At 32.1% G+C, this 12,769-nt stretch overlaps 1 protein-coding gene across 3 annotated transcripts; it reads right to left on the reverse strand.

The window, feature by feature from the left end:
• Positions 1 to 238: 238 nt before the first annotated feature.
• On the reverse strand, positions 239 to 10,080 carry LOC115959899 (non-lysosomal glucosylceramidase-like). Of its 3 annotated transcripts, none has more exons than XM_031078551.1 (21): positions 9,933 to 10,080; positions 9,418 to 9,533; positions 8,924 to 8,991; positions 8,494 to 8,598; positions 7,903 to 7,959; positions 7,744 to 7,814; positions 7,400 to 7,499; positions 6,708 to 6,778; positions 6,494 to 6,594; positions 6,304 to 6,407; positions 6,163 to 6,216; positions 5,896 to 5,951; positions 5,662 to 5,700; positions 5,388 to 5,532; positions 4,413 to 4,591; positions 4,258 to 4,325; positions 3,720 to 3,792; positions 3,570 to 3,631; positions 2,558 to 3,485; positions 1,111 to 1,401; positions 239 to 711 (listed from the first exon to the last, which is right to left on the reverse strand). In XM_031078551.1, the coding sequence occupies exons 3-21, from the start codon at positions 8,984 to 8,986 to the stop codon at positions 447 to 449; spliced, it is 2,832 nt and encodes a 943-aa protein (XP_030934411.1). In that variant the 5' UTR covers positions 8,987 to 8,991; positions 9,418 to 9,533; positions 9,933 to 10,080; the 3' UTR covers positions 239 to 446. The 3 variants fall into 3 exon arrangements, with proteins under 3 accessions (XP_030934411.1, XP_030934412.1, XP_030934413.1); XM_031078552.1 differs by lacking the exon at positions 9,933 to 10,080 and adding an exon at positions 9,625 to 9,760; XM_031078553.1 differs by lacking the exon at positions 9,418 to 9,533.
• Positions 10,081 to 12,769: the final 2,689 nt, after the last annotated feature.

Consider the following 12,769-nt stretch of genomic DNA (forward strand, 5'->3'; position numbering starts at 1 on the left):
TCTACCTATATTTGTGCTTAATGTCATATATTTAGTCCATGGCCAGCTCCAAGCTCGAATAAAGAAGAAGGGTTGCAGTAGGTTTGACAGTCAACATAAAATTTAATCACTGTCTTATGATCACTAACTCACTCTGTTTATATTTGTGCCTAGTGTCTTTTTTTTTCTTTTTTTCTGCTAGTCCCAAAGACCCAAACCCAGACACAGGATGAATGTTCCAACAAGTTGACAGCCAATATAAAATTTAATAACTTTTCATGAATGGATCTTATTAAAATAGAAAAGTTGTTATATATTTGGTCACTAACAGGTAAATAATTTGTTATGTAAAATTGAAAGTCCAAAAATGCAGTAACATATTAGATGATTACAGCTCAATCAGGCTTGTACTTCTACACCCTTTAATTAAATTACAATCTCATGATGAAAAATAGTTGCCAATAGAATCACAATCTCTTGCAGGTGTACTCATGAATAATTTGTAGCAAACTTTTAGCAGATTCCTCCTTTGGCAACTTTAGAAGGCGTGCAACTTTCTCAAACCCTGCATGGTGACTATGGTCCTGGCTTGCTTCAAGTCTGAACTCCGTTTTACTGAGCTTCGGCTCTGACAAGGCCCACTGCATTGACCATATGGCCAATGGCCGCATGTAAGAAAGAGCTCTGTACTGGTCGTTGTTGTTCCAGCCTTCTGGTGTTTGAAAAGAATAACTGAAACAAGAACTAGAATGTAAGCGAACTAGAAATTGGGGATCCAAATAAGATGTATATGACTATGCAGATGCAGCATCGAGATAGATTGAGGGTAAGCATAGAAAAGAAGAATTAGCTTTCTGCAGTGGTAAATGGTAGCGTGACGCCTTGAGTTAAGACTTTAGTATGTCAATGTGGGAATCACCATGGACATATAGAAAAATAAGTAAAAAATATTTGGAAAATAGAGTAATAATAAGTCTAATGTAGTGCAGGAGAGTATGCTGGTAAATTTCCAAAAAAATCACTATTGCTATGTATAAATTGTAATACTACTTGAAAGACTGTCTAGTGGAGTAGCAGACTAGCAAGGATAAATACTTGACTTTTATGCAGAAATAGGAAAACTTTACTTACCCAAGACCTTCTTGGGACCAGGCTGTTTCATAGACACCAACAGCAGTCTGAAATGCCATTTCCAGCATTTCCTCTTGAATCATTGTAGCAGCAAGAGAATATGTAACTCCAGACCAAATTTCTCTTGATTGCATTGCAGACAAATCAACCTTTCCATTTGGCAGCATCCCATTAATTGCTCCACGCATTCCTCCCTTCACCTTTAAGACATTGTAATTATAAATCTTTTCAAGTGCTGTCCTTCTCTTGCCTTCGTCAACAATTGGAGAAAGACCACATGCTGCAGTGAACCTATAATGTTATGTATAATGAGTCCATAGCCAATTTTCAAGAAGTTGAATTCACAATAAATTTACACACTAAAATATGTTTGCTTTCTGATGAAGAAATTATACAGTTATAGTGATCTTAGAATTTGATCATTAATATGCAATAATTTTATAAGAAAGTCAATACTCAATAAAATCTCAGGGATACTGCTATGTTTCTGCCCTGTTGGTTTTGATGATGAAATACAAGAGCCCATGCTATTTTAAAAAATAGATCTTTTACAAGAAGATTGGCTGGAGATTTCTTGTAAAAACACTTGCCCGAAGTTCATGCATTAGATGAAACAGTGTAACAAGTTTGTTATGACAAGTAGGAAGGTATGTCACTGAAAAGTTCACATAACAAGAAATGGAAAAAGTTATTCCTGAACATACTTTCTTATAACACCAAAGAATGACTCCCACCAAATTCAATTTTTAATTAAAACAAGCTATGAACTTTTTGGTCAATCTTTTAAAAATGATCTGTACACCGTGTGGTCTTTCTTGAAGCCAACAGTCAAGGGTTCAAACCTCAAAATATCTTCATAAAGTAGATAACATCAGAACAAGAGGCCAGTGGTAGATCAGCCATGATTTATTTAACAGAATATGAGCAAACATAAAAATTCAGAACCACCATAGCAAGGTGAGCATATCAGTTGATTAAGAAAAAAATTATTGGAACTTAGGATAGAAATATGAAGGCAATATAGAAATAAGTGACGAGGAAGGTTTAGATGGACCACTAGTGATACATTAGGAATAACGAGTTAGGGTGTGTAAGATGCAGTAAAGAGGAGCAGCGAGAAGGCCGGTCTATGCAACATGTGAAGGACACATTATATTTTAAGGACAGTACTAAAGTCCCATGGTTTAATTTAGGACATGACTTACTAAAATATGGGAAACTATTTTCTTGTTACCAATCCCATGTGTTTTGTAAAAGGCACTGGATAGTGGATACACTGCCTTCCCAGTGCTACATGGTGATACTTGGATGGATTATGGATGAAACCACTGATATAGCCAATTCAACAGCTCACACACCTCATATTATCACCAATATGACGTTTGTTCTTTGTGCTTTTGAATGTCTACTTTAAATATAACATAAAGAATGAGTAATATGTACTCACCATTGTCCAGCTAATTGATCGGCCTGAATAGATGCACTTGAACTACCACCACTATTGTCATAATTGAAGTAAGAACCGTTCCATAATGTGTCATATACAGCTTTTGCCTTTTGATACTTAACCCAAAAGTGATTAGCTGATGCCTTATCACCTACTTCATATGCCATGGCTGAAGCAGCCTGGAGGGCTGCCACCCAAAGCCCACCACTATATGCACTCACACCCTTAACAGACCACGCATCATAAGTCTGATCAGGGAATCCCTCATTCTCAATCATCCCATCTCTATCTTTATCAAACTGATCCATATAAGCCATTGCTACAAAGACCGAGGGCCAGACAGCTTGTGCAAAATTTTTATCACCCGTAGCTACCATATCCCTGTAAACTTGGAGAACAAACTTAGAATTCAAGTCTTTCCACCTAGATGAATTGAACAAGTTATAAGCATTTATTTCGAACCAAGGGTCATTGAGCCCAATATCATGGGGTACAGAACCAAGAACCTTTCTTGGAACCCACATTCCATCACTCATAATTTTCATCCTTTCAGGATCATGCATCATTACTGCTGCTGCAAAGTCTCTCTGGATGCTAAGTTCAAGTTTTGGGAATAACATGAGTAGTGCAAAAGACGAGTAGAAGTGGACATCATAAGTGTTATACATAAGGTATTCTGTTCCCTCAAGGTAAAGAAACTGGCCAATATTTTCCTCTCCATCTAGGAGCAAGTAGGTTCCAAAGGCTGAATTTGATGCTACTGGAGTATGACATTGCTCGAGTTTGGATGCCATCCTTTCAAGGATATCAACAGCAGTGTCATTTTGATGGGACATATCAACTGTATTTGTACAATTTGATTTGGGACTATCAAGGCAAAACTTCCTCTCACCAATGGTTCCTAAATTCTGTATTGGAGGTAATCCATCTGCAGAAAGGAAAATATGGCCTTTAATAAAAAGAATAAAAAGATTGAAGCACATTTTGAATAGATTTTAAGTTCCATAAGTACCTGTCCATATTGTCCCCCCTGTATTGAGATAATAGAGCTCATTGAAGAGAGTGATTGGGTACCTGGGGATGTACATCTAACCATTCAGAATTGGTCAAAAAAGCACAGATTTTGTATTCTTTCTCCAGCACAAGTTTCATTTAATCTCACCATTCAGGAAGCCTTTTGTCTTCAAGAATTGGTCTTTGCCATGCTTCAATTTGGGATTCCCAATGGGCATGCTCTAATTACAAAGAAGAACAAACGTATTCAATCAAATGTGTTCCTTTCACTGTCAAAGTACACTACCATTGTCATTTTTTTCTTGGTTGAAACTGCAAAAGGTAATTCTATATCAATAACAAAGATTTGAAAGAACTTAACATGTTCTCTTTGTGTAGAAAATTGATAAGAAACAAGGGTATTATAAAAAAAAAATGGCCAGATGATTACAAAATAATATCAGGCATTTCCAGAGAAGAGGTATTTTGTTGGTTAGTGAATATTCCTACAAAAGGAAAATTAATACATCTTGAATTTTAAGCGTTATTTTCATAATTAAAGGTCAGTCTTGATAATATCTGCAAACAATTTACTAGTTCATGAACTCTAGTTACATCAACAGAAAGGTAAATTTTTCCCTAGAGAATACATATGTATGTTAAAATACGATATACTCAGGAAAATTAATGAAGCTGTATAGACATACCAAGAATAGCATCATGTGCAATACTTGCTGCAGCATCCCCATGAGTGCCATAAAATCGGGTGTAGCGCCTGGTATTAAAATATTTTGTTAAAAAGATTAGTATACTTTAAGGACTAGGTTTCCACACAAGTGTTTTAAGGGCTGGGATAACCTACCTGTGGTAAGTCTTTTGACTAAACCTCAATTCTGGGCAGTCCCATGACAATGAAAACGTGACAGTACGGATGGAATCAGAAGGTATTGTTACAGAGGCTGCTATGGCTGCTCCAATAGATGATCCTGGTTTTGAAGGCATTGGAGTTTCAACGTGGTCAAGGTGATCAAACGACCCATGCTATAAGAATAAAAGTAAAGACATCAAGATTTTGGAGGATAAAAATATTATGATTGTGCTGAATTGGATTTTAACCCTACAATAGATTTGTTTTAATAGAAATTCTTGCTCCTCTATAGTATGTGTATCTCTATAGCATGTGCATTATTTGGTTTTCGAGGTTGCAATTCACAAAAATCACATCAAGGTGAAGCATTCCTTTCTCATTTCAAATTGAAGGAAAAATGATGTTATTACAAAGTCCCCTCCTGGTCTCTATTGGGATGACAAATAACCCCCATCCTTGATCTGTTTATGTGCCCAATAGAAGCCCTTATAGGAACGAATGTATTTCTCATCTAATACTATTCTTAACAAAAACTCTGATGAGGTAAAGAAATGAAAGAGTTGCAAAAACATTTAATAGGACTGCAGGTAGCCACTATTACGTAAACATTCAACCTTGTTTAGAGAAACAGTGGTGGAGCAACATTATTGGAATAAAACTTAGCAAGTAATCAATTCTCAATATCCATATCAAATTCAACCTAGACTAAACCCTCTCAAATGCCTAAATTGTGTACACTAATGTATTAAGATAATAGGTCAAACTTTGAAAGTTTGTATCTGACCGAAATACTTGGAATTGATACTGGTAAACATTATGGAAACAATGAGTGATAATGAGCAGAGCATAAAAGTTTTTTTTTTTTTTTTTTTTTGTCTGGATACATCAAGCTAACAAGAAACAGAGGATCCTAAAACAAATAGTTCCTCTCTGTTGATTGTTAATGCAAAAAAGAGAAGGTTATCTAACCTTTTTAATTTCATGCCACATGTCTTTAGCCGTGATGCCATGGGAATCACCAGAAATCAAAAAGCAAGGACACTCAGAGACATGAACACCATCTGTTTCTTGTGCAGCAATTGCAAAAGTAACTGGAGGTTGATCATTTACAGCCCTGAAAATTTATATACTTCGTTTTAGAGATAATCAGACATCCAGCCATGATATCAGTCGCATAGAATCTATGTTTGAACTGATGTACGCAGAATCAAAACTATCTTCTAGAGTGAATGGAGAGAATTACTTGTGGTGTAAAAGTACTCCACGCACTCCATCTTTCGCCCTGGTAGGAGTTAAGTAACGGTAAATTGCTAAATTATTAAGATAAATTAAAATTTAAGTAGAATAGCACATAAATAATATATGGTGTATTAGAGTAGGAAGTTTCTTCTGCCAGAAAAATAAATTCCATTTTCTGTGAAAGCTACTTATACTTAAAAAATCAGACATTTATAAAAGTCCACTATTTTGTTCTTACACCATCTTTGAGTTGAAGTGATGACCAGAAAATCCAGAGTTCCCACCTACAGAATTCTGAAAATTCAGGCACAGAAAGTTCAGATATCAGAAATTTTTATAAATCATGCCAATCTGATAACTGGATGAGGAATCATGCCAATCTTTTATTTAAAATATTGAAGAACTTTTCCCCATTCTATGAAAAAAAGCTTCCAGATTATCATTACTAAAAGAAAGCACCTAAAAAAGGGTCAATGGAATATGCAGCTGGAAATTATTAACTTACAGCCCATGTAAAGACCAAGGTGACATCTGCAGAAGTCCTTCCTTTATTAGACAACTGAAGAAGGCATAAAGCACTACCTTAGAACTGTGGCAATGTGATCAATTCTAATATAAATGAAATTTCTTGCATTCTCTTTCATACCGTATAAGTAAATACTGATACTGGGAAACTGCTCTCCTTATAATTGTGGGGAATAAAAGGTGAAATTTGTCGAGAAACAATTGTAAGTTCTGGGTCAGGTTCACCTGCTTCGACAAATCCATACAAAATACAGAATGTTGTAAGTGATATCAAAAATTTGAACTGTTTCCAGTGGGAGCAAAAAATTTACCCTCATAGGTTGTCCAAGCCCTTGGAAACAAAGCATGGTATGTACACTTCTCGCCATTCAAATTCCAATCCCAAGTTTCAATACCAGAAGCAGTGTCATCTCTACATAGTGATTGACAAAGCAATAATGTGATGTCTCACTCACGGTTTTGGATGGCATATACTAATTTCAAAAAAATTAGAGAAACGCAAGTCCTGGATAATAAGTTACTTACTTGGGTACCTTTGGGCTTTCAGTGCATAATACACTTGAGAATTTTCCACCATTTGGGCGTGAAACAAAAACCTAAATGAGTAAAGGAAACCTAGAGATTCACTACTGCTTGATAAGAAGTACTAAAGATAAATCTATAGCATTTTTATTCATTCAACCAAAAAATATAATTTTGAAAGAAAAAAGGACAAAGTTTGTCCATGGTAAAATTCAACAGCATGGTGTTAACATATATATAAAACCTAAGTGCAAATGGATAGATGCATAGTTGCTGGCTGATTGATTCCTTCTTTTCCAGTGATTGGTGGATTAGTTTATGCAATTCTCATTTGCCATTTCACTATTTTTACTAATATCCACTTGTGCTTATCTTGTTTGGAGTAATAGTGATAACATAAGGGATAAACCGTCCTGATAATCTATTCAAATCTGTAAATGATCTTCTAATCACCATATCTGAGCTTGTCCATCAAACTTCACTGTTCCAAATAAAAATTATTCTTCTATGTCATACCAATTAATATATCTCACAGAAATATTTTCAGCAACTAGTGGCACTTCTATAAATGAAAACCTTTTGTTTATGATGTTCAATTTCACCCCAAAACATGTGAACACATTCTGGTGCCCTGAAATAGTTTCCATTGTTTAGGGGATAAGTAATAGATATGGCTTCAGTAGCTGCGAACTCACAGAGAATTGATTTGCTAAAATGGGGCTTTCTTCACATATTCTAGGGAACAGTTGAAAGCGTTGAAACTGGCCTCTGTAGCTTCTTCCAATGCTTCCTGCACTAAAATCATGCTTTCAAACATAAAAATGATATTGAAAGAACAAAACAAAATAGTTGTATTCATATATGCTTGAACTACTAGATTTTTTTATTATATATACTTGAGCTACTAGATAATTGCAGTTCATTTCAAATAATATTAGCTGATAAAATTTCTGATTCACTATATATAAAAAAATGTACAGTGTCCAACATCACTTATCAGCATAAGTCTATTTTCAGTTGTAAAAATTTGACCACATACCCAATACCACCTAAAGAAACACCATGATGACCTGCAATGGTGCGCCTACTGAAAAAATCAAATATTGCCATCTGATTGAAGGACAAGTGGTTGTAAGAGAATAGGGGGAAAAATCACCAAATTCATAAAGAAGAAATCATTTGAGGTAAGATATATTACTCTTCCTTTTGCTGCTTCTTCCTTGGCATGACGGAATAATCGAATGCCTATAGGAGCCTTCAAAACCACATAACAACAATGAAAAAGATTATAATTTGATATCTACTATTCTCATCCAGTGACTTAACTTCCCTATGTTATTTATTGGATTTCAATTTAATGATATAAGGTGTGACTTTATCTAATGTTGTTTTGATCACACAATACATCATTTAGTTGGAGAATAAAGCATGTAGCAAATGCTACTTTCAGCATATAATTGAGAAAGAACAGTCAGAACCTTTTTTTTCTTATACAGGTAAGAATAATTTTATTGAAGAGAGGCTACTTCATGCATAAAAAACACAAAGAAGCCTAAAGAATTACAAACATAAAAAATATCTACATACATAAGGACTCTATATAGGCTTGAATGGAGTTACAATTTATAAGAACTAATTTTATGATAACTTCTCCAAAGAAAACATGTATGTTTCTCAGTTCTCAATCTGTTCTGTGACAATTGTCATAAGCACAACTTAGCTTATAATTGAAACTATCTCATCCACAAAATTTTGGAAGGTACAAATATGGTTACAGTTACAGACATACCAAATGCAATTTCTCTTGTAATGTCAATCCAAACTGTGAAGGAACATTTCCTAGATAATTTAACTTCCGTTGCCAAGTCAGTGGAGCTGGTTTCCCTGGGTCAACCTAATAATAGAAAGAACAACAGACTTAATAAAAGAAAGAATTCAAAGGTTGATTTATTCATGATTCCCAGAAAAAAAGAATTTTTTTAGATAAAAGTTTATAGACATTAGTACATTACAATATATCATAGTTTTGTTGACTGAATAGAGTTTAAGCAGAGAAAGAACAAGTTAAAACAAGTCAACAAGATGGATTGTATTTAGATTTGAGATACCCCAAGACATCAAGTTGAGTAAGGACAGAGATGCACATTTGATTCAATGCATAATTGACTGAACATTGTTGATTTGCTCTTGTATGTTTGTGCTATGCAATAATAGCATACCTTGCGCTGGGCAAAACTGGAAGGAGGCTCCGTTTCACGTTCATATTTGAAACCATTCTCCATCTTGGCTAAGGAAAAAAAAAAAAAAAAAAAAGAGGCAGAATATGAGTTGCCATAGCAATCTAACAATTCAGATATAGGAGTACATCAACAAATCATTATAGGCATGACCCTTGATCTGACCTCCCAAATGGAACATGATATCTGTCATATGACATCATATGCCTAAAACAGCAATAACAAAGATATACCCAATACCAACATTGAATATGACATCATCTTCCAACCATTCCTCTCCATTTTAAATGGTTTAATATTTTAAATGACATGATACTCTGTACACAATTAGATCAAAATAAAAAAATCCTAACCGTGAAATTGACTCTCTCTCCAATTCCAGTGGAATGGAGAGGATACTGTTCCCTCACACCCCCCCCCCTCATAATATATACAGGAAACTGGGTTTAGGTACAAAATAAGAGTGGATCACATACTTTGAAACTTCCTTGAATTGATCTTGTAATTCAAAGTGTTTCCTAGAATAAAACACAGTCCTCAATTCTAATCCTTTTTCTTCTCACAAAAGCTGCGTATGAGTATATATGTCAACCTGTAAAAATCATCATAAACCATTGTTCACTGAAACAGAGGAAAGTTTTGCCAAACAGTCTATCCAAGAATTATTTTTTGTAGAAACAAACATTAATCATTAATGTGACTCAATGTCTCTCATCAAGCTTCAATTTTTCATGTTGTGCGAAGGCAATACAAACCCAGATTCTATAATAGCCTTAATGCATTGATGTGAGTCAGTATCTCCTTTCAAAAAAAGATTTTTCTTCATCAGGTTCGCAAATAGAGACATTTGAAAGGCTTAAACTTCAATGGGTATCCTAATTTTAAGGATTTTCATTAAAAAAAACAACAACAACAATAAAAGCAACAACAAAAGAATTATTAATTAAGACAAGGTTATTAAACCAAGTTCTGAAAATGAGAAAAGTCTAACCTGGAAGCGTGAAACTAACTACTTTGGCAAAGACAGAGAGAGGTTGTAATTTATAGATATCTCTGTGGTTTGAGAAAGCTAAGAATAAAATGGTGAAGGTTGTTGAATGTTGAAAGTTCTGTTAGAATAAAAAGATAGTCACGTAGAATTGGCTCATTTTGCATATAAAAAAGTTTTACTTAAAAATAAATAAATAATGATAGTTTCCTTATTTTTAAAGCATTCGGTCTGAAAGGAATCAATAGAAGAAAATATTTGAATCCAATTAGATTTGATTTAATTTAATCCAAATGTAGTTGTTTAAGAATGGAAGGAACTATTTCGATTTCATCGAAGTTGGAGAATTAAAGAATTTAGCTTACCGATGAGGCTAATTATAGAAAGATTAATTGATATGACCAAAGGTTAAAAAAACTTTAATAATCATTCCATGATAAAAATAGAATAACCATATGTTTTGTGTTGTGTGCATTACATAGTAGGTATAAACTATATAATCAAACAGAAAAATTCCTTATGCAAAAATTTTAGTCTATTTTAATATAAGAACTTACTTTTTCTTTTCTTTTCTTTTTTTATACTCAGTTTTCAAAATATAGTTATCTATTTTACACTATATTTTATTAAAATATTATTTTTTTTAATTTTTTAAATTATTTATATTTTTTCACACACAATAATTATAATTCACTCTCTTCTTTCAGTCTCTATTATAAGGAAATAAAATTTATTTATTTATTTTTTTTCACACACTGCAATCATCATTTAATCTCTTTTTTCATTGTACACATGTAAAGAAATAATAAAATACTAAGAGTCTGTTTGGTAACAGATTATTTAGTTGAAATTAAAAAATTTTTATTGAAAATATTGTAGATAAAGCTAAAATGTAGCTAAAATAGTAAAATAATACTCATAAATAGTACCAAAAAGTGCAATAGAACCTATAAATAATAGCAAAAATAAACTAAATAATAATAATAAAAGTTGACTTTTTAAGCCAATGTCAAACACAACTTAAATACAAAATTAATTGTATCTAACACCTATATATTTTTACACAATATGACCTCATCATGATGGATTTTAAGTTTTAATCGGCTAAAATGTGGTGGTTTAAAGCGGTGAAAATGATTGATTTTATAATAATTTAATCAAGTTGTCTTGAAAGTAACGTAAATATAAAAAAGAATGGGAGAAAAAAATCGTGTTAGTTAAGATTCTCCCATGGTCCCATTGGATTCTTAAAAAATAAATAAATAAATAAATAAAGGTAATAAAATTTTATTTGATACAAATTATTTTAATACATACAAGATATGATGAAAACATATTGTGCAACTCTTAAACTAGGTTGGTATTTTAATCTAATGATAAAAAATAATCATGATGAAGTAGACAATATATATATATATATATATATATTAAAATTACATTATATTTATTAAAGAGTTGAGCCGTATTCAAAGCATGCATGGTATGTAAGACTCATATTTAATTATTAATACAAAAAAGTATGAAAAATTATTATAATAATTTAAAATGAATGATGAGATTTCTTTTGAAATTTGATAACAATTTTGATAATTGATTTTAATTAGAACTATAATTATTCAGAATTACTAAATATTTAAGTTTTGGTTAGAGTAATAATTTGACACAGCTACAATTTATAGGAGCCATATTATTATTTTTTTTATTTTTTGGAGAAAATTAATCCATTTGTTTTGTTGCTAGGTTTTAGACACATATAAATTCTTTAAAATATGGGCACTCTTAACGCAAAGTGATGCAACTATAATTTTTAATACCCAATTTTTGTTATATCATATATGGTTTGATACAATTTATATTTTAACTATTTGAAAATGAGGTTATTTAAATATATAACTTAAAAAAAATAAAAACAATAACATATTTAGTACATGTGTTTAAATATATATTTTTAATTTTTAAACAACATTACACGTATTTTTATATATTTTTTTACTTATATATATTTTTTGTTTTAAAAACTAAAAATTATTATTTAAACCTACATACTAACCTAATTATTGTAGTTTGAAAAGTACGGTTTCAAACGGTTGTGACAAACAAGCACACCTAGTAGGTAGAGTACGGCTGCTCAGCATGATACGTGTCGTGGACCATGTGTAATCTCTGTCTTCATGAAAAACTACTCCTTTGGGACAAAAACAGAGGCTCTGTACTGTGGCCTGTGGGGTTGAAAGCTGGGAATAAAATGAAGAAGGTGGTTTCCCTTCAATAATATTTTCCTTTTAAGCCAATAAAAAAATGGAGAAGGTGGTTTCCCTTCAATAAATGTTGAAAGTTCTGCTCTTATTAAAAAAAAATCACATAGAATTGGCACATTTTACATATAAAAAAGCTTTACTTAAAAAAATGATTAAAGAAATTTTATTTTAGACAAAAGTTTAGTTACAAAATTAATTATAACTTAAGACTACAACTTTATTCAATAAAATAAATATTACTATATATTTTGAAAATCCGACTGTTGAATTGTATGTTTTTTATGCTCGTAATACATATATCAAATTTTGTATTAATAGGATATTATTTACTATATGATCTATAAGCTTATATTTTACGCATAATTTTAAATTACAAAAACTTGCAACTTAAATAATTTATTGATAATATAATTATTAATCTTTAATTTTCTAGAAATTTTGCAAGTATGGAGGATATAAATAGAACGTGTAATCAAACGATAGATTTGTTAAAATCACATTTAATGAAAATATGTTGAGTAAGATTGTAGCCTAAGGTTATAACCAATTTTGCAACTAAACTTTGTCTTTTTCTTTTTTTTT

This window comes from Quercus lobata, chromosome 9 (genome assembly GCF_001633185.2).
Source record: "Quercus lobata isolate SW786 chromosome 9, ValleyOak3.0 Primary Assembly, whole genome shotgun sequence".
NCBI classification, from domain to species: Eukaryota; Viridiplantae; Streptophyta; class Magnoliopsida; order Fagales; family Fagaceae; genus Quercus; species Quercus lobata.

Coding starts and splice junctions, on each gene's coding strand:
- LOC115959899 (XM_031078553.1), bottom strand. CDS start 8,986: ATGGAGAATGGTTTCAAATATGAACGTGAAACGGAGCCTCCTTCCAGT. Junction 7,815..7,902: donor AAGAAGCAGCAAAAGGAAGA/GTAATATATCTT, acceptor TCCTTCAATCAG/ATGGCAATATTTGATTTTTT. Junction 1,402..2,557: donor GATCAATTAGCTGGACAATG/GTGAGTACATAT, acceptor ATAACATTATAG/GTTCACTGCAGCATGTGGTC.